Here is a 22,625-nt window from a genome sequence, read left to right on the forward strand (position 1 = left end):
ATTATTTACAATTTTATACAATGATTAAATGAATTTTTATAATATAAATAGGCATAGCACTATGCAAGGATTTCATTGATATGTATTTTTTAAAGTACATACATATTATTTTTATTTAAAAAAATATTTATGACTGGTCAGGGTCACTATAGATACGGTGACCCTATGAGTGTATCCTGCTATCCCATTATTTTTAAATTGTCAGATTTAACACAATGCAATGTTAAACTGTTTTAATACATTGGGATATATTTAAATTACTATAAGAATGCACCTATAAGAACGCGTAATGAATTTTGACTTATCGTGACATGGCGTGACAGCTGATTTAAATACAACACAAGCTGACTGAACAAATAAAACAAGGATTTTTCATGTCATCACAGTGTATGTTAACTTAATTTTCTATTGTAGTTTGAAGACGTTCTTGATTCCAATGGAATAATATTGTAATATAGGCCATAGAATATGTGCAGTGTCACGGTAAAATCAAATCAAATATATTTATGACATTAAGCACCTCTTTGTCAATTGTACATAATGTCAATTGTGTCAAAAATGATAGAAGCCTCATTATAAACTTGCACAAAAGAATAGGGGTCGAGTGCAGAGCGAGTGACAGGTTTGAATTAAACGTGGGACTCGAGCGGCACCGGCGATACGTGCGGTTGGACGGGTCCGTCCAGAATGGAAGCGGGAAGGTCGGGGGAGGAGGTCCTGGAGCAGCCGAGGGCTACCCACTCGTCCTTATCGAAGTCTTTGGTGCCGCCCACGGTGTGGCGCCGTTTGATGGACCTCTCAGGCATGCCATTTTTCCGTTTCAGCTTGGCCGACGCCCTGTTCAGTCCGTATATTTCCCTCCGCTTTATGAGATTGGTTTCCGTCTTCTCGCTTTTCGTCAGACTGTCTGACCTTTTCAATTTGATGTCGGACCTGTTCAGCGAGACGGATCTTCTGAGTTTGGGTGAGTTGGATTTTTCTACGTCGATGCCCGAATCGCAGGCTTCGTTTTTATTGTTGATGAAATTCTCCGAAATGATTAGTTTGTTATTATTTTTTATGATTTGTTTTTCCGTCTCTCTGTTGAGCGATTCCGATCTTTTAAGTTTGCTCTTCACCAACAGAGATACGTTCAGCGAGTCAGATTTCTCAGGGTTGAAATTGGATTTCTTAAAAAACATGTCATGCAAAGTGCTTTTGGCGGTGGAATCATGCGATTTATGTTCTTTCAGGTCACTTTTGTACTCTCTTTCTGAATCTTCTTGGAAAGATTTATGGTAGATAAATTTTTCAATGTTTTTATCATTGTCGGGTATCACTCCGGTGGGTGACGAATTGACGGAGGTGATGTCGACATCTTTTTCACTTTCCGTTTCTTTTTCTATGTTTTTGGCGAACTGAGCAATCTTGTTACCGGCGCTCTCTTTGCGAAAGGACTGCGTCAGTTCTTTTTCATTCTCGTCGAGCTCTTTAATACTATCGGCGGGGGCACTGTCAATCGGCGACGTCTCGTACGAGTTTCTTTTGGGGGTTAACTTTGCCTCGGCTGTTTCAGTTTCGTTTATTATTTCCGGCGATTTGGATTTCTTTTTCGTTCCATTGTCTGGTGTAATCGATACGTCGGCGCCTCGGTGGAGACTCGGATCCGCAAAGTCTTGCGTTTCTTCGTGACTCTCGTCCACGTAAGGTATTGTTTCGTGCAGAGGCGAAGATGTATGGAGAGACCTTAATTTCTGATCAAATGTCGAAGTCAACGATGAGACCATATCTGCCATGCCTATAAAATAACAAATATATATTAGTTATGTTACGACAATCATTTATCATAATTAGGACTGGCAAAAAAATTAGGTACATAAAATAAATTATGTCTCTTTTGTATCAATATAATTAATAAAAATATTTTTGTTGGTCCTAGTCATAATAACACTGAAAGTTAAAAGTTAAAAAGAGCCAGTTTTTTATGATAACACAAATATAATAAGCTGGACAAATTTGAAAAAAAAACAACATCAAATAATAAAATTATTAATGATAAAACAAAATAAAACCTATGAAAAATATTTCATTATAAAAACTATGTTACGTTTGTTAGATGTTGCCATTAATAGTATGGTTTATTATTTGTTATATAAAATCATTTAATTTTGAAAAAGCTTTTTTTTAGTGCTATGTAGAAATATTTTTAGTGAAAAGCTGCCAACCGATTAAATTAATAAATATAAGTTTTAACTTCATTTCATAAAGCATTCAATTGTTGTAAACAGTGATATAGAAGGATAGATAATACAGAAAACGACACATTTCAATTCCTTTCCACTCTGTTAGTTACACTAAATTTACCGGACTAATTTCTCTTTGATGTCTAACATTCAGTCATCTGTTCTCCTTATAACTGCATAGAAAAACCTGCCAGTTAAAAATAACCGAACAATTTACAAAATGTTATTTTCCATAATATACTGCAATAAAACTCATTAGAAATTATTTTATAGTGGGTGGGTGGGTTATTATGGTACGAAACTAATATCAATTTATATTTTGGAAAAACTTTTAAAATAGTATGTAGTGTATAAAAAATCATGCATTTTTATAGTGTCCGCTTACGTAAGAGACGTTTCAGCCATTTACACCTAAGCTGTCTTCTTTTTATAAAAAGTAAACCATTGCGCACTACCATAAAATGCTATCCTGGAGATTACTTCAGGCATATTATTCAGAATAATGTTTTAATTACTTAAATCTTGTTTAACCTTATAGCGGCCCGTGACGTACGACGAGCGTCATAGTAGATCGCGCGATACACGCCCGTGACGTACGAAATACGCATTCATATTTTCGCGCCTTTTTAAATGTCAAATCGACTTTTTCTCAATTTTGGTGTTGCTAGTGACATCTATTGAAATAATTCGAAACAAAAATTGATTCAAATCTTGGGTAAAACCATGACTACAGACATATTTCAATTCTACGAAATTAGGGCTGCCAAAATTGGGAAATCCCAAACTATCGGCCGCCATTCTGCCCATATTTTTAGTGTTGAACGCGCGCGCTCGGAATATTTCATTGATGTGTATTATTTCACATGCGATTGATCATTTTTCGGTTATTTTAATTTTGTTTCCAATATATAAGTTCTATAACCACGTTTTATCAAAAAATCTGACATTTATTGTGTACTTTAGTGTTATTTTAATTTGTAACGAAGTTTTTTACGTGATATTTTAGTAGAACTTTGTGAGATTGCTTCGATGTATTTAGTTTTGTTATAAATATACAACATTTCATTGAATATTAGTGTATTCTTAGTGTTTTTGTGATTTTAAGTTATTTTACACGTGTTTTTTGACGATTTGTGATCAAAATGGATGAGCATTTGATGCAGCATTCGGATGATGATTTGATTGAAGTGCTCGTGGAAACAATCGAATCTGAAGACGAACCGAGTGACGACGAAAACGATATTGAAGATTGTGATGACGATATTCCTGCAGACATTTTAAATGGTATCGAAAGACCATCGTTTTCATGGCAATCGGACCCATTTGATCCTCGTATCTTTTCATTCGATTCAAATATTTCGGGAGGCAAATCAGATTTGCCTTCTAATGCTCGTGAATCGGATTATTTCAAATTATTTGTTAGTGTATCATTTGTGGAGATGATAGTTCGTGAAACGAATAGACAATTTGTGTTTGCCACCAAAAACATGCGTGTACTGAGTGACCGTTTGAAGCGATGGGTAGACTGTACCACCGATGATTTTTATACCTTTTTGGGAATTTGTTTATTGATGTCGCGGAATTCTCGAAATAAAATAACAGAACACTGGTCAACAAAACGATGCTTATTTTCACCGTATTTTTCGGAGTCTATGTCAAGAAATCGTTTTGAAATGTTGCTTCGTATGCTCCACTTTTGCGATAACGAAGCACAGGTTTCAGGAGATCGTTTATTTAAAATTCGACAGGTTTTAACTTCATTGAAAGACACTTTTCAAAATCTATTGTACCCTCATCAAAATATATGTATTGACGAAAGTCTTCTTTTATTCAAAGGTAGACTTTCGTTTCGACAATTTATCCGAACAAAGGCTAGTCGATTTGGGATAAAAATATTTGTAATGGCCGATTGCCATACTGGTTTTGTTTTAGATATAATTATATATACGGGCAAACAAACGGAGATCGACAAGCTAAACTATATTGGCATATCAGGAAATGTTGTGGCCACTTTACTGAAGCCATATTTGAACATGGGCCACACGTTATATATCGATAACTGGTATAGTAGTCCAACACTGTTCAAATTTTTGCATGAAAATGGCACAAATGCTTGCGGAACAGTAAGACGGAATAGACTCGGGATGCCAAATTTCACCACCAAATTAAAAAAAGGTGAAACCGAATCGTTTCACACGGACGATATGATGGCTCTTTCTTGGAAAGATAAAAAAGATGTGACAATGTTGACCACTCTGCATACCAATGTTACTAAGCCGACAGGAAAAGTCGATTACAAATCGAAAGAACCGATTGTGAAACCCGAGTGCATAGTAGAGTATAACAAAAACATGGGTGCAGTGGATCATGGTGACATGGTCATTTCTTCCGTCACATGTGCCAGAAAAACGATCAAGTGGTACAAAAAGGTATTTTTTCACCTTATTGATCTGTGTCTACTGAATGCCCACGTCATCCACCAAGAAAAAACTGGCAAGAAGCAACCCTTGGGAGATTTTCAAATACATGTCCTGACACAGTTGATCGAAGATCATAAGACTGAACCACGGCAGAATTTGAAACGGAAGGCTCCATTGCCAGCTAGGCTTACCGAACGCCATTTTTTGGGCAAAATTCCGTCGACAATAAAAAAAACCAATGCTACTCGACGATGTTATGTGTGTTTCAATTCCAAAACTGATAAAAAACGTAAAGAAACTAGATATTTATGTAAACAATGTGACATTGCTCTATGTTTCGAGCCTTGTTTTGAAATTTTCCATACGGAAGAAAATTTTTAGTGTTTTTTTTTTGTTTATATGTGTAAATATAGTATAAATATAGTGTAGTAAATATATTTATAAACTTTCTTTATTGTACATATTTATCGTTGTCTGTTTGGTGAAGTTATTTTATTCGTGAAACTATTTTTTTTTAAAGTGAAGTGGTTTGTGGCAACCCTAATTCTAGTGCAAATGTGATGACAGATTTACGAGATTTCGTATGAATAATTTGTTTTTGGAGCTTTTCATGACATCATATCAATGTGAGTGCTATATTTTTATATTTTTATGTAGAATTTTTTATTTTATTGAAATATATAATTCTTGGGCCCTGTTAGTATAAACTCTGTATATCGGCCGGGCAGCTGAAAGGTTAATATGTTATTTTTTATTTTAATTGAAATTGTATTTTATTTGTTATCTTTTCATAAATAAATAAAACTGTTTTACTTTCGCATTATTATTTAATTACAATATTATTTACTCCATTGAACCTATGTATTTCCAAGATTGAACATACACAATATTAAGAATAATAATGTCTTAAATAGTAGGTATAAATAATTATACTAGATTTATTTTTGACCGATTTTATCAATGTTATTTGTATATATAAAATTTTTATATTAACTATGGGAAAAAATGCCAATCCCGGGACCAGTCCCGGGATTGTCTAGTTGTAATCCCGAAATCCCGGGATCAAAATTTTGGCTCGGGATTGGATTCTCTACACAGTACTACAAGGGAAAACAATAACATCAAGTTTTACTGATGAAATTTTGTATATAGTTTTTGTTATTGTGTTTCTATTTTTATTCATATTGACAACTTGACACCCAATGAGTGACGTTCTAGAGCACAGAAACAGATACAACAGCAGCTGTATAACATTTTATGTGATAAGATGTTTTAAACAATTACTATAAGATCTGCTTACCATCACTATATCTATCTGAATCCCTAGTTTTTGAATCGGTTTTCAGTCTCTTCCCGGTGCTGTTGGATTCACCGTTTCCTTTGTAGTATGAGGGGTTGGAGCGTGAGATGTATTCAGCCGTTTCCGTTTCTGAAGGGGCAGGGTTAAAGTTTCCGGGGGGCACAGGGGAGGACGTCTCTTGCCGAACATTGTTCTGCCAATCGTTTGTCGGATCTCGTCTTTTGTCTCTCTGGAGGACGGCGATGGTTTCCATTTCAAATCTGCAATTGAGAAATCGGTAAGACTCTAATATTTAAAATAATTAAAAATGTAGGTAATAATAACCTTAAAACTGCAAGAAATGTGTGTACATTTTGTTCAAGTTAATTACATACACTAAATGCTAAAATTTTTAAAATATACATAAGGTTTAACCAGTGGCGAAGGGCGGAGGTAGACTGTTATGATCCGACGTAAATGGTGCACCTAAAACTTGATTACTAATATATTTGTTTTCATTAAACTATGACTTCAAATTGCAGATAATGTTAGTTAGTTTTTATAATTCAATTGAACCCTGCATAAACCAAGTGGGGCACGAGTAGAAAACCGTAGGTATGCTTAAAAAATGAACCATTAGTAATACGAATCAGTCCATTTCTTCAAAGTGTATTATCTATCTACATTTTCTTTCTGAATTTCACATGGGCGATGTCATGCACGATCGCTAGTAGTAAATAATAATATAAATATTCTTAATAGTTGTCACAAGTCTTTGAAGCCTATCGATGATCTGTATGTTGTCTAACAATACTTAATGTTACTACTAATAACTACAATTATTTTAATGTTATCCAACCTCTTGACCCTCTCTAGAGTTGTTTCATTGAGTCCGTGGTAAGATTTGATGATTGGGTCGGCGGGATTGTGTGAAGGCGAGACGAGGGGTGCGGCCGGCTGTTGGCTGAGCTGGACATCTTGGTGCGAGAGGGAGAGCGGAGGCGGCGCCTTGTCCACTGTCTCTCTTTCCTTCTGCTGATGGCTGGGACTGTTGTTTTCGTTCTGCACGTGCTGTGGCTTAGAGCGGGGCTTCCGCTGTATCTTCCTATTCGCTGCTGATATTATCGAGCTCACAATATCTTTGGTGCTAACATCTGTCTTGCCTGAAAAACCAATAGTAGATAAATCTATAATTGGGGAAATAAAACAAAACAATTATATTAACGGCAAAATAACAGTATGGAATAAATAACCTATTTTAAAAAAAATATTTTACATTCTGGTGAGGATTTGCTTCTTCTTTTGGTATCATTTTGGTTGGTTTAAGGTTGGCAGGCAACCAACTTGCAGTATACTTCACTATCTTGGGCCGGTAGTATCAGATCCACAACACCTTGGGCATTGGCCCACTTACGAAGGTTGCATAGCCAAAGAATCGCCTTCTACCAATGCTTCTGCTGCCCTCTACCTTTCTCTGCACATGAGTTAGAGTAAATCATACCTCTCATTATGGAATATATGAATGAAAGTTTGCAGCTGTTTAAATATTGATTCAGTTGGAATTCATTTAAAAAATTTCAAGGATATGGAAACATTCACTACCTTCTATCTTCTTCACATTCTGCAGAAGCAAGGCTTGATTTGATGTGGTGGAGGGAAGTTCTTCATCGTATAAAATGTCATTCACCGGAGAACTCCTGTCCTCTTCATCAAAATACCATTCCATCTAAAATATAAAAAACATCATTAATATCTCCAATTTTGAAATACGATTCATTTTAATAATAAAGTCTACTCTATCTTACACTATTAAATGAGAGATACAATTATTTGCTCAAATTACCCCCGTTATCACCTTTTCATGAATCAGTCTTCAATAAATATGACTAATAAATATTAATTATGTAAATTTACGGCGGAGCTACAGAATTCTGGCTCAACCTGGGATGATACAAAAAGCCCGATGTGATTATAAAGGAATTTTTGGAAGCGCCGGGTGGTGTCCATATGCTCTAACTAAATATGGACTAAGAAAGAAGAAACATATTAACATTGATTTAGACTTACGTTATTGATGAGTGACTCAATAATCCGACACTGACTGGACATGTCGTTGACCATAGTGAACATATTGTCATCGGCGCTTCGCACGAGGGTGGGCCCAAAGACAATTGCTAAGTTCTTCGCCTCCATTTTGTTTATTGCACTTTCCGCAACAACCCTTTTCAAATGTTCCATCAAAAACTTCAACGTTTCGTAATGATGGTCGGGCAGGATGCGAACGAGCTTTCTAATCTTTCGAACGCGGTGTCGACTGTCGGGGTCTTTGTCCGCACTTATAAACTTTGGGTAGAGTTCTTTAGTGAGCAGCGGGTTAGGTAGCCGTCGGAAGAAAGCTTTGAGCAGACTGGACACGACGTTGACATCGCTCCATTTGGGATCTTGAAGATCGGGCGGGATGCCACGTTCTAAGGAGTCCTGGAGTGTCGTGACGCTTGCGGTATTTCCGGGAACTCTGTAGACCCCAACGACTTGAAGGCCTCTCTCTTCCACGGCGTTGGTGCACAAGCCTACAAGGTGGGGGACGAGGGGATGTCCGGGGAGAGGTACGCAGCTCTCGAGGGTGACACCTACTCCTCCGGGAAGGGCCCCCGCTGGATGCGAAGAGTTGGGGCTGTGCCCTGAGCCGGGTCCTCCCGATCCGGCCTGCATGCGCCGCAGTTGTCTTGCTACTCGGCCTTTCCATGTTTTACTTTTTGGCGATGCCGTCAGAGAAGTGGTGGAGTTTTCTGTAGAAGAAATAAGATTACTGTATTCTTCACATTGGTTACCTAGTTAGTTCTTTATTGGTGGCTTAGTACAACTGATTATTAGTGCTTCGTATTAAGTGCCCCAAACTATTGGAAACTGTTGGAAAAATCACTGAAAAGGGAAAAATCAAGGCATACACCAGCTACAATTTTTAAAGCAAAGTGTAGTGCTACTGTACTAGAGACATCTAGGGACAATTTATTGATAACAAAATAGTTATTAAATGTGCCTTTGTTGAAGGGTCTGTTATAAAAGACATTTTTGATTAATTCATAGTTTTCATGTATTTCATTAAGCAGTGGCGAAGGGTAACTTTTGGAAAGAGGTAAGCTGTGGAGATCAGAGAAAAAGAGCACACTTGTCAGGTAACTTACGGGAAATAAGAAGATAATACTTACAATATTACTACTGATGAATAGGTACACACTAATGACAATGACACACTGGTCATAGGTTTCACCGCTGAATTTGTCAAATTATTTAAATCACTTATGGCAGTAGAATTCCACGCATACTTTTCTTTACCAAACAATACGCATCGCCAACAAAAAAGTTTGTTTAATGTATAACTGCCAGTTAAAAACAAATATTTATCATATAAATTGTTGTGAAAATGTCTGATATAAGTTTTTTTGCAGTATTCAAATCTAAATGAACCCTTGGAAGGTCAAGCTTTGATAATTTTTAATTTTTGAAGAAACGTGAATCTTGGGAATGATTTTTTTTAAATGCATCGCACATTTTCTATCTGGACACTATACAATTTAATAAATACTTATACATTTAAAGCACTGGCGAATGATTTCGGTACAATATGAGATAATTTATCCACATTCAAAACACAGTAACACACTGAATTTTGTATTATAAAATAAACCTTTATCACCGCTTTGAAATGTCAAAATGACATGAACTGTGAATAGCATGTTATGTTTGTCTATGACTGAAGTAACCTAAATAATAATCGCAAATTAATACAATATTTATTTTTAATAACAATTTATAAATTATATGTGATCGAACACAATAGTTATTATTTTTTTTAATCATCCTTATTATTTATTATTTGCTTTTAAAGATAAGCATAGACAATAAACAAATCAACGTAGCGCGTAAGCTTGTCCTGTTTACGCTTCCGAGTCGGGAACAAAAACGCAGACATGCATGAAGTTGGCAACTGAATTGCGGTAGAAAATTCGGCTTGGATTATCGTTGAAATAATTCTAAAAATAGCACTCACGTTGTGACGTTCCATCATTTATTTTTGATTCGAAACTTGACTAAATTAAACGCTCTACTTATAAATAACGACGATAGATGACAATCAATATTTTTATTATAACCTACAATATAGATATTTATTTATTTAAATTAAATACTTGAAAATAGAAGGTAAGCTTTAAATAATCGCTTAGTATGGAGCCTTCGCCACTGTCATTAAGGCTATACTTCAGCTGGGGCACGGTCTAAAACGATCGGGACTACGCAACGCGAAGATTGTGCAAATGACGCGTGCAGAACAAAACATAATTTGTCATAAAAAGTCAACATGCGTCCATTTAATGTTGTTTATTGTTTTATTACTAAAGCCTCAATTACATTGAGCTTCTTTACGAGCTGTTTATTGGCGAATTTAAAAGCGGGCGATTCAGCTACTGCGATTTGATGATTACACACAAAACTTTCCATTCGCTGAGAAGCCACAAGCTATTGACTATTTTGACAGAACGTGGTTCGTTTTTTACCGGGAGGTTGGTACTGCGCTCTACTGCGCAGACGCAGTAGGCCCACACGCCGGCGTGTAGCGTGTAAAGTTGACCGGCTTTCAACTTTTCTCGGTAGAGTGTTTACAACCTGCTTATTAGCTTGTTCGATGATTACACTGGGCGACTTTACAGGCAGATTGTAAATTCGCCAATAAACAGCTCGTAAAGAAGCTCAATGTAATTGAGGCTTAATAATGATAATATATTCATTGACATGTTTTCTTTTTCAAGTAAATGGGTAACGTTTTTTAGTCATCTTTACACGATTTAAGAGTTAATTCCCCCGTCGCCATCACAAAACAAATTGACGTGTTCACAGCTCGACTTTCGCTCTGCAATTGCCAGTCAGTCAGAAATTTCATCGCACCTATAGTTGAAAATTATTTGCCATTTCACTGAAGTACTGTCTTAATATTTATTATCTAATTAAAAAAACATTCATATTTTATAGTGGATGAAACTGGTCATTATTAAATTATTTGGAACACATACTATATATTGTGTTTTATTTTAATTAATTCAATGTCTATCTACCAACAATTGACAGTTGATGAATTGATTCATGATATTTAATAACATACTTTAGATTCAAAATCGTTAAAAAAAACGATACGAAAATGCACAATTAACATACCGGTGGGAGACATGGTGCGAATATTTGCAGGTTTCTTGGTGCGGGGAGGGGGGGAAACTTCGCAGGCTTCGGCAGGACTGTCCGTTGCCTGTTGAGGCTCCGCAACTTGTCCACCGGGTGTCTGAAAACAAAATTAAAAAATTATAATAATATTGTATTATACATGTGTACAAAAATCACACCATTTAGAATTTAAATTCAATTTCCATCAAGCACCTTCAGTCTATGGTATAAATTTACTTTATGGTAAGATTATTCTTATTTAATTTTTCAAGCACTTGCATAAATAAATCATGCCATGTTAAAAAAATATATAGATCATGGACACTATCGACAGCAAGTCAATATTTATTTTTCCACAGGTAAATTCCACAGGTTTCATACTGACAAATGGCCACACATGTCACTAAGGCTTCGGCTACATACGCAGGTGCCTTGCTTGGTGGCTACGTGCTAGGTGATATATCCTAGTGAACGAACGCACACTATTCTATCGAAATGGCCACACTGCACGCTTCGCTACGTGATTATGAGTCACCTCGTGAGTCTCCCGACGAACAAACGTGTTGGTTATTTTTATTGTGTCACCTAGTGATTTTGCCATTGTCTATGGATTTTGCAAGATGGCGGATGTTTCTTCAGTATGACAAACGTCAAACACTGTATATTTTGAGGTTATGAATAATGACGCATGATTGAATTGACATTATGCACCCAACAAGCTAGAATTTGCGACTTTCGAAATTTTAAACTTAAATTTTCTGTGAGAAGTAGCTTTCTGGTTAGTTTTGAGAGTGACATAATATCGTTGTTGACTTGAGCGCTCCCAAATGTCAAATGAATTTGTAACTAAGCACATAGCCTGCAATGTGGCAGTAGTATTTTTAGTAGACAAGCATAGCACCTAGCTCAGGACTAGCGAAGCACCTGCCGATGTGGCCGAAGCCTAAGTGGCAATAGAGGTGGAGCCAAGCCGTAAAGAAGGCTGTCAGATGGCCAAAATCATCTGGGTCATAATCCTCATGCATGAGGTCACAACGAAGATGAGATGAAGTGAAATAGTAAAATTTGTAAGTATACCTGTGCCCTGAGAGCATGGAGCCACTTGGCCGCTTCAGCCGCTCCGCCAGCCTGAAGGAGAAGTTCCGTCCCGGCGATAGAGGTGACCCTCACCACGTGCTTTCTCTTGGTGTAGTCACCGGCTACATCAGCCATTGAGAACCGCAGGTTAAGGGACTCACTGGACCCGCCAGCGGTGGGGCTCTGCAACAAAATAAATAAATAAATTATAATTTATCTAACGAAATTGGTTTTATTCTCTTCACAATTCTCGCAGATGCAGGATTTGGTCACCATGGTACGGAATTCAAATTATTATCAAATTCAGGGTTAGCCAGAAAAATGGTTGATGTTAATTACTTGAAAATTTTTTATGAATTCAATTAGTATTTGTCATTTTTTTCACAAATCTTATAAATACTTAAGTCAATTGTGATGACTAATAATATGTAGGTAAACAATTCAAAATCGAAAATAACAGTTAGTATCCAACTGTAAAAATAGTAGTTTTATGAATATTATGATATTTTTATCGATGAAAGGTATACGCTAGATCTGCGCGATGGCAAACCTTTTTATGCTTACATGCCAAAATATTCATAATAATAAGTGGCGTAATGGCTACTGGGGGTAAATTATAAATTAGGAACCACATTGTGTGACTATTAGTAGTATAATTGATTACAAATTTATGAAAATATATATTTTTTCTCCATAGAGATAAAAAACAAAATAATAAAAAACAATTTTAAATGCAATATTTGTTATCATGCAACAATATGACACATATTGGTGAAACCTCTAGTAAATGCGATGTTTGTTCTTATACAAGCAGAAGATTTGACCAGTTTAACACACATATTCCTTAGAAAAACCGAGGAAACACCGCAACAAATACGATACTTTTGAATTTACAAGTAGAAGGTATAAGCACCCAAAAATACCATGCTGGTGAGGAAACTAATGACAAGCGATTTACATCGGATATTTGTTTTATTAGAAATTTAACATGAAAATCTATTTAAATGCGACAGTCATGCATTTACAATTAGATCACCACCTAAAAACATTTACTGGTGACAAACCATTTAAACCAAATGCTTGTTCATGTTATTACAATGACAATCGTCCGGCCGACTTAAGCGTAATATTGCAAGTGTGATGAAGAATAGCCAATATTCTCTAGTGAAAATTGTATATTTATTTTATAAAATTGATTTTATCTAAGATTCTTTCACATGCTTAAAATAAGTAAATACACCTGATAATCTTGAAATAAACTCGAAATTAATCATTTAAAAAAAATCTAAATAAATAAGCTTTCTAATGATGCATTCTCACTGATATATTAGTTTCTTTGCAAGCTAATGTCAAAATGTTTGCAATTTGTCAAGGAATTGCAAATAATTTATAATATGACATTTTAAATGCGTGTACTACGATCGCGATAAATATCATATAAATCGATATCACTAGTTTCTCACAGAATGTTATTTATATACATGTGAAGGGTAAGCGGTACATAATCATTCACTTTTGAGTGTTCGCGCTGTTACTTATCATTTTCTAATTCAGTGGAATAAATGCATTCTGTCTCCCATAGGTGATAGTGACGAGGGGTGGAGGTACGCTGTTAGGATTCAACATAAATAATGCACACTAAACTTTGTCGGTCATACTTATTTGTTTTCATTGAACTAATAATACAATTTGTAGATGGTGATGGTCAGTTTTTTAAATTCAATTAAACCCTGTAACAAAACCATAATAGTTTAGGAATGCTATGGGCGATCCAATAAAAATAGTGCACAGTTTTTCAGTCATACTTCTATGTTTCCGTTCAATTAAGAATACATATTACAGATGGTGTTGGTTAGTTTTTTTTTTAAATTGATCGAACCCTGCCTAAGCCACACCATAATCGATAAAAAATATTCATTTATCTATAAAATATCTGAAATAATGTATGGTTTAATGGCATAATATTAGATATTTTATAGACTAATGAATAATTTTTGACTATTATTTAATATGGTTCAGATTAGGCAGGATTGAATTGATTTTTAAAAATTAACGAACACTATCTACAGATTGTAGTCTTAGTTCAATGAAAACAAATACGTTTGACTGACAAAGTTTAGTGTACATTATTTATGTCAGATCTTAACAGTCTACTGCCGTCCTTCGCCACTGATAGGTGTCAATTTAAATATATAAAATAGATACATACTAATAATATAATAGTACATATCAATATATTCCGAAAATGGAGATGGCGAAGCCCAGCAAAACGAACCAGCGAAATCGACTACATCCTCACCGACAAGAAGGATATTTTTCTAGACTGCACAGTCCTTAACAGTTTTAATACTGGCAGCGATCACCGAATGGTAAGGTGTAAAACAAGTATGATTTAACATCAAACGTGAGAGATCCAAACTGATGCAGAACGCAGAGGCTTGAGAAGCACAGTCGAATTCCAACAAGAACTGGAGAACAGGCTAGCGGCCTTTCAGGCTGAAAATGACCCCTTCTCCCTACAAAACACTGAGGCAATAACAAAAATCATTATAGAATCTTCGGAAGCGACAGATGCTGCTGTGGTTGAACGAGTAAGCAAACTCTCAAAGGAAACGTTGGATCTTATGAAGCTGCGTAGGAGTACGAAAAGCGAGCAACAAGTTGCAAATGATCTCGAGTACTCCACGCTGTGCAAAATTCTACGTAAAAACATACGAGAAGATCTTCATAAATTCAATATGAACCTTGTAGAATCAATTGTTGTATCGGGAAGGAGCTTACGCAAGAACAAGCAGCATCTGTCAATAGGGAGACGGCAGATCACGACACTAAAAGCGCAAGATGGAAGTATCGTGCGTAACTGGGACATCTACTGGACACTGTTGTAGAGTTTTACAGCGCTATACAAAGATGACACTGACATCAATTCAGATCTTCTGGTGAACGGAGAATATGGAGATCCTCTTCCCGAGGTTACTACCACAGAGATGGAATATGCTATAATGTGCATGAAGAGTGGGAAAGCCCCAGGAGAAGATGGGCTTACTATCGATGTTCTCAAACGGGCTGGGAGGACGGTGAGCGAAGTGCTCGCACGTCTGTTCACGGCTTGTCTGCACGAAGAGAATATCCCAGAGTAATGGAAAAATGCCTCCATTATTATTCTCCATAAGAAAGGCGACACTGAAGATCTGAAAAACTATCGACCAATTAGTCTACTGCCAATTCTGTATAAGGTTTTCACGAAAATACTCTCAAACCATCTCGAAACAGTTCTAGACGAGAACCAACCAAGAGAGCAAGCCGGATTCAGAAGAGGCTACAGTACTATGGATCATATACAGGTCGTCAGGGAAATCATAGAGCGCTACCAGGAATACAAACTGCCATTATATCTTGGTTTTATAGACTATGAAAAGGCGTTTGATTCCATCAAAAAATTCTCAATTATAGACGCCCTTAACAACCAAGGAATTTCCAGACGCTACATAAACATATTGAACAGTATATACAGTGATGCCACAGCATGCTTGAAACTCCACAGACGGTCGTGTAAATTCCCCATTAATAAAGGTGTCCGGCAAGGTGATACCATTTCACCTAAACTATTCACCGCTACTCTCGAGGACTTATTTAGGAAACTTGCTTGGGAGGAAAAAGGTGTTCCAATTAATGGGGAGCACCTCAGTCACCTGCGGTTTGTAGATGATATTGTTATACTCTCACAGAATGCTATTACTCTCGTAGAATGCAAGAACTCGCGGATGTCAAACGGTCGGCCTAAAGATAAACGTCTCAAAGACAAAAGTGATGAGGAACTGTTTTTCGGACCCTGCGATTATCTGTATTAATGGCACCCAACTCGAGCAAGTCAGCAGCTACGTCTATCTCGGACAGCAGGTGCCCATAGACGGAAGCATGCACGATGAAATTGCTCGAAGAACAAAGCTGGGATGGAGTGCTTTCGGACGTCTGAATAGTATCTTCAAGAGTAACCTACCATTATGTCTTATGCGTAGGGTGTTCAACCAATGTGTGCTACTCGTGCTCACGTATGGCTGCGAGACATGGACCCTCAACACAAGAGATGTCCAAAGGCTAAGAGTTACACAGCGAGGCATGGAGAGGTGTATGTTGGGCATCACACGAAATAATCGTAAGAGAAACGAATGGGTTAGGAAGCATACAGGAGTACGCGATGTAATAGACGTTGCCAAATAGCTGAAATGGAGATGGGCGGGGCATATTGATCACCGAGAGGACGGCCGCTGGACAAATGCTTTCATCCAGTGGTACCCAAGGGGCGCGAAACGGCCACAGGGTCGCCCAAAAAGCCGCTGGATTGACGAACTGGTAAAGTTCGGCGGAAATACGTGGCAGCGAACGACACAGGACCGAGAGAGTTGGAAGAAGCCTGGGGAGGCCTTCATCCAGCAGTGGATTGGCCCCGGCTGATGATGACGACATATCAATAAATTATACCTCCAATGAGAGTTAACAATTTTATTACAAATAGATAGGCAGGTAGGTACCTACTGCAGTAATATCAAGATAGTGTACATTATATGCATAAAAATGCAGCATGATTTTATTAATTAGGTAGGTAATTAATTAATTGGCGAAAAAATAACCCTGGCACCAATTTATTATTGCTGCTGATTATTGCAAAAATCTGTCAAGTGTGAACAATATTTTACCAATCGTCGCCGATTATAATTATTTATGTATATTTTATACCTAATATGACAACCGTTTTCTGAAAATTCCTTGCATTCATTATAACATTCACAAATATTCACCAAAAAATGAAAAATGAACAAGAGCAATGCTATTTTTTTAGAGTGAGGAGGTTGTATATGAAGAAAAAACTCCTACAGAATTTTAGTTTAGAGGATATGAAGAAAAAAAATTAGACACAAAAAGAAATTGATCTAAACTTTTAAATTCACATTTTGCAATTTGCAAAATGATTCAAATACCACTGGTGAATTCGGTTCTGGCACTGAGGCCTTTCTAAACAATCAGTATTTCTTATACTTTCTTGGTGGATTTCGCATATCAAGAAGTAGACATATATTTTTAAAATAATATAAATCGATAATCTCACTCATTGATTGATATCCATGATAGTTCATGATTTCTTTTTGTAAGTACGAAAAATATTGGGCAACTGGTTTTTTTCGATTTTCTTTAAACTCGGTTTTTGGAGAAGGTGAGTTTTGATTCTAGGTTACTCATACATTAAAACACTGTTAATAATAATATTGTATAATAAAAAATAGAAAAAATATTCTGATACTTAATACTTTATTTATAGGTAAGTTCTTAATTTGTTTTCACCTAAAATTGACTTGTACTGTTAAGGTCACGCATCATACATAATAAAATTAATATGGTGCAAACTATGTGGTCAAAACAAGTTAAGTCCATATTTTGAAAAATATAATAATATTATCAATGTTCATACTAAACGAGTACAACTCAAATTCGTCCAGAATATGTCTAGACATAACGAACATAACAGTACAAAATAAAACCCTTAAACAATGTGCGAGATAAAGAATATAAAGAGACTGATACTAACTATCAGGTATCAATTATAGTTTGTAAATATTTTTTTAAATCATTGCGAGTAGCGAGTAGGTACTAACGATTAGCACTAAGCCAGTGTAAACAAGCCTTTAGTTTATGTGGTTTTGTGTTGAGATCATTAAAATTTCTTTAATGGAATTATCTGTTAATTCGTGGTGGAAAGACATTGTAATAATTATATCTACCTATAAACTAAGTATTAAATAAAAAAAATATCACAAAATTGTGTAGATATTTATTTGTTTTCGTTTTTATGTGGATTGATAGTGATAGTGGAGTACGTACTTAATCTGTCACGGATATGGACTCAGTGGCTTGTTTAGGGACTTGGGATGTTCTATACACTGACTGATTTTGAGGCCACCCATAATAATAAAAAAAACACTATAAATTCCAACTACCAACGTACGTACATAGTAAACATATCAATAGACTGTAACTTGAAGACAGAGAAAACAATTATAAAAAAATATGCATCTTTTTTAAATTTTCGCATCATTTAATTGTGTGACCGATATGAACTGTTTCGAGGCTCCCTTTTAAATCTTCTGACGAATCGATTGCGTAACTCGAAAACAGAGAAAACAATTTATAATAAATATGCATATTTTCGTGTGATTTAATTTACGACTGATGTGACCTATTTCGAGGCCTCTTTTAAATCTTCTGACGAATCGATTGCGTCATCCGCGTTAAAGAAAATTGTCGCTATATGGACTTAAAAAATCTGTACGTAGCGATCAACCAGTAATGAATGTTTGATCGCAAAGCCCATGATCAGTGTCCATACTTCATAATATATTAATTCTAAATACATACTTTTTCTTTATGGAAGTTGTAGCACGTGTACCGTAGGTTGGTGTTGATTCAATCAATAAATATTAATTACTTATGTTTGACTCATTCGATACGCAGCGCAGAATTACAATGAAAATTCGCATAAAATTATTAATAACAATACACCGCCCATATTAATCGTAGATATTGTCAGGTAACCTTGCAGGACCTAAAGAGAAACTCCGCTACGTTTTTTCGTAGTGTCTCATGTGGCGCAGTACGGCAGGAATGTATTCTGATATAATATATCATACATACATATTAATTCACGCAAGGATTTATCACTGAGATGTTCGCTCACGTAGGAATGAATGTAAATCAATAATCATCATTATCGATAGAAAATAAACATTGTGCACGTTGTCGCGCTACAACTGAATGGGGGGAAAGAGTATTCAATTCTACACCATGAACCGAAACACTAAGCATAGATCGGATAAGATCAGAAAATATAATAATAAAAAATAACTAGTATAGGTAAATCAGTATACGATTTGCGCGTGTATTGTAATTATTTGTTGCAATGCTCTTTCTAGTATATTAGCAAACAATACCACTATAATAATTATGTATTTCTACCGTATTAGATCAATTAATTGTACGAATACATTATGGCGGAAAACATATTTGTACACATGACAGATGGCTGAAGTGTAGGTATTGTGAACGAATGAAATTTTCATCGACCAGCAGTTCGCCGAGCGGTATTAAAAAAGATGTGCCATTTACTTGAGATACAAAGTTTATTTTAAACCCTCAAAACCTAAAAAATAGACATTAATTAATAACAAATATTTCATAATAGGTATATTATTTATTAAATTGTTTTAAAGAATATACTGAAAGAATTTTTAATGATTTAATGGTAGCTCGGCAAATATGTATCTACCTATTTGTGAGTACCTTAAATAAGTACCTACTATCAAATTTTTATTATGAATTATTTTTTTATTTAAACCTATCTATCTTAAAAAAAGTAAACTTTTTAAAAATTTGTACAAAATGTCATTCGTTCTTAATGCTCTTCTGCCATAATGCATTCGTAAACATGTTTTTGTACAAATTACATGTAGCCGTAATTAGAGTTCGGTTTTTTCCGAGAAAATCTCAATCTCGAGAATTCTCGAGATATCAGGAAATTAAAAAAAAAACCTGTAAAAATCAGTGTAAAAACAGACAAATTCCAAAAAAATATGATTTTTTTTTGTTTATGTGAGAAGACAAACAAAATACAAGCAGGAAACAAAAATAATTCAAAACATTACTTATTAAAATAGGATTTCAAAAAACACAGACAATCGCTGCGTCTGACAAACGCGTACGTTTTTGAGACACAAAATTCCCTGATGTTGCAAAAATTGCGCTCATTTTAAGTCGACGTTGGCTTATCGTGTTAAATGCCCCGATCAGTCTTTGAACGTTTTGTGTTTTCTGCCCACTTTTTTCATATAGAAAATCGTTTTTTTCAAATTAATATTTGATAATAAAGAAATCCCAAATCCTGAGGAAAGAATCTCGAGATCCGGGATTTCCCGAAATGTTAAAAATTTCAATTCTCGAGATTCGAGATGGAAAATCTCGAAAAATTCTCGAAAATTCCCGTCAGGAAATTCCCGAAACCCAACTCTAGCCAAAATCATGCAAAATCAACATTATACAGATGTCGACGTAAGCGAGAAATTAATGAGTGAAGAATTCGTTTTGAAAACTAGTATTCGTCGTGATTCAGTCTATCCTAAAGAACGTACCCAAAAGACGAAGAATGGCACGGACAAGTCATTAAAATATTTGAGTATGGATGATAATTATAATATATGACATATGCGATAAATTCGACCAAATATGGAAGCCATTTTTTGATCTTGTGAACGCGTAGCGATTCTTTTCGTTGACTCACTCTGCATGGTGCGCAATACTAGACGGCGATGAATGACAAAAAGGACAGACGATAATATGATATTTTAAGCTTATCAGATCTAAGGAATTGATGCTATCATGACATAATATTGTATCCTTGTAGAATACTGCTTTGAATTATCCAAATTGGTTAATAATATAGCTGTTAAACAGATCACTAAAACTACAGTGTAGTACAGCAAACATTCAGTTATTTCAAACACAACATTATAATTTTCAGTCACAATGTAATTAAATTTTTATGTTGAAAATTAACTAAGCTGGTCATTCTTTCAAAGACAGTTTGTTATATGAACATACCTCCCATACATCAGCGACTTAAAACGAAAAAAATATATCGAACCTTAATCGGCAGAACAACGTAAGCGACAATTTATAAATTTTACAGGATAAGGTTTTTTTTTAATTATTTCCGTAATTAGTTCCAAAAATGAATTCTGTTAATGTGGTTAATAATAGTTGGTTACTGTCTATACGGAAATTATAAAATAATTGCATTAGTGCTTTTAGTTTTCGAGATAGTGGCGGTAACGCTGTTTTGCTTATGTCTATGACGCGATATTTTTTCCAGGCATGTCGCTTACGCTATTTGGCGTAGTTGTTTTTATTTAAATAAATTTCATGCTAATTATCATGACAGGCCAATAATAATTAAGTATTAAAATAAATAACATAAGTACCCATTTATTTTACGAAAGGGGGGGGGGTTGTTAAATAAATTAAAATTACTTTGACTTTTTAAATTAATATTTTTGCTTGTAGATACTTAACCACATATAGGTAAAATAAAAATGAATGATTGGTATTTTTAAGGTTTCGCTTATATTATTAATATTATTAGGTATTGTTATTTTTCAAAATGAAATAGGTACGTATCTACTCGTACATAATTAAATATGGGGACCTACTAATTATGATAAAATAAAATTGTAATCAACTATTCAGTTTAACAAAAAAAATATTGTCCCACATTTTTAAGCAGTAATCGCTGTATTATCGTCATTCACATCTTCCTGATCGGATTCCGGTAAAGTATCTTCCACTGATAATCCATGTGGCAGTCTCATAAACTCATCCGTCATCTCTGAGGGATATTACATTTAACAAAGAGACTTTTAAGATCGTTATACTGGATCTCCGATATTGGTGATTTAGCACTATACAGCAAGGGTGGCTGCGCTTAAAGCATCACAGCACTTGATCGGGATCTGATGACATTTTCTAGGTCTAACAGTTTAGTCCTACTGTCACCAGAGTAGGTACAATATTTGGTAAGTTTTTTAAATTATGCCTTTCGTAATTGACCAAATTTAATTTTGAACTTTGAAGGAATGCAAGTAGCAGCGAAAGATTTCCAGTCACGGAATTCTGCACATGACATGATGACCTAGCGTTGGAAATGATGGTGGGTCATTTTGATAGTGCCCAAACTACTCTGAATATAAATGACTCAATTGTCGCATGAATGGAATCGACCGGCATCGTAGTACGACCAGTGGGTCTATTCTATACTTATTGACCGCTAAAGTGACAGATATTATCAAACTTAGGGTAGGTTTGTATAAAAGTATTAGTACTTATTGCAACAATTACAACCAACGTATTGTAATTGTTGCAATAAGTGCTGTATTTTAACAACAGCAAGAGAGGTGCTGTTAAAATGTAGCGCTTATTGCAACAATTACAATCAACGTGTTGTAATTGTTACAATAAGTGCTAATTCTATGATACAAACCTACCCTAAGTTTGATAATATTAATTTATCACTTTATCACTTTAGCGGTCGATAAATACAGAATAGACCCACTGGTAATAGAAAATGTATTTCTATCAATTCAATGAAAGTTGAATAGCTAGTGTTGCCCGGTTCTTATTCTGACCAATCACAGTATAATAAATCCTTGATTTTTTCCCGCTTTGTCAGTCCCATCCAAAGATTTGTGCATTATTGCGGAGATCTCATTACTACCACGTTTACCATCAGTTTCACAAAACGTCATTGCGATTTTTACTTTTGGCCAGATCATTAAAGAACATCTCCTTGCATTTATCCTTTACGGTAGGGGG

The 22,625-nt window shown here is 35.4% G+C and overlaps 1 protein-coding gene across 38 annotated transcripts in view; it reads right to left on the reverse strand.

Moving 5' to 3' along the window:
* Positions 1 to 488: 488 nt before the first annotated feature.
* LOC147064624 (rho GTPase-activating protein 21-like) overlaps positions 489 to 22,625 on the reverse strand; it is a 466,312-nt gene continuing 444,175 nt past the window's right edge. For 14 of the 38 annotated variants that reach the window (XM_085957824.1, XM_085957822.1, XM_085957815.1 and 11 more), the window contains 7 exons: positions 12,213 to 12,395; positions 11,133 to 11,253; positions 7,989 to 8,710; positions 7,524 to 7,647; positions 6,781 to 7,084; positions 5,943 to 6,202; positions 489 to 1,777 (listed from right to left, as the gene is read on the reverse strand). In XM_085957824.1, the coding sequence (XP_085813950.1) occupies positions 630 to 1,777; positions 5,943 to 6,202; positions 6,781 to 7,084; positions 7,524 to 7,647; positions 7,989 to 8,710; positions 11,133 to 11,253; positions 12,213 to 12,395 (2,862 nt within the window). In that variant the 3' untranslated portion in view covers positions 489 to 629. Of the gene's footprint in view, positions 1,778 to 2,343; positions 2,410 to 5,942; positions 6,203 to 6,780; positions 7,109 to 7,523; positions 7,648 to 7,988; positions 8,711 to 11,132; positions 11,254 to 12,212; positions 12,396 to 22,625 lie in introns of all 38 variants that reach the window. The other 24 variants (XM_085957819.1, XM_085957813.1, XM_085957817.1 and 21 more) reach the window with 3 other exon arrangements.

Source organism: Rhyacophila brunnea, unplaced genomic scaffold (genome assembly GCF_057557595.1).
Source record: "Rhyacophila brunnea isolate RB1 unplaced genomic scaffold, BYU_Rbru_1.0 scaffold_7, whole genome shotgun sequence".
In the NCBI taxonomy this organism is placed as follows: Eukaryota; Metazoa; Arthropoda; class Insecta; order Trichoptera; family Rhyacophilidae; genus Rhyacophila; species Rhyacophila brunnea.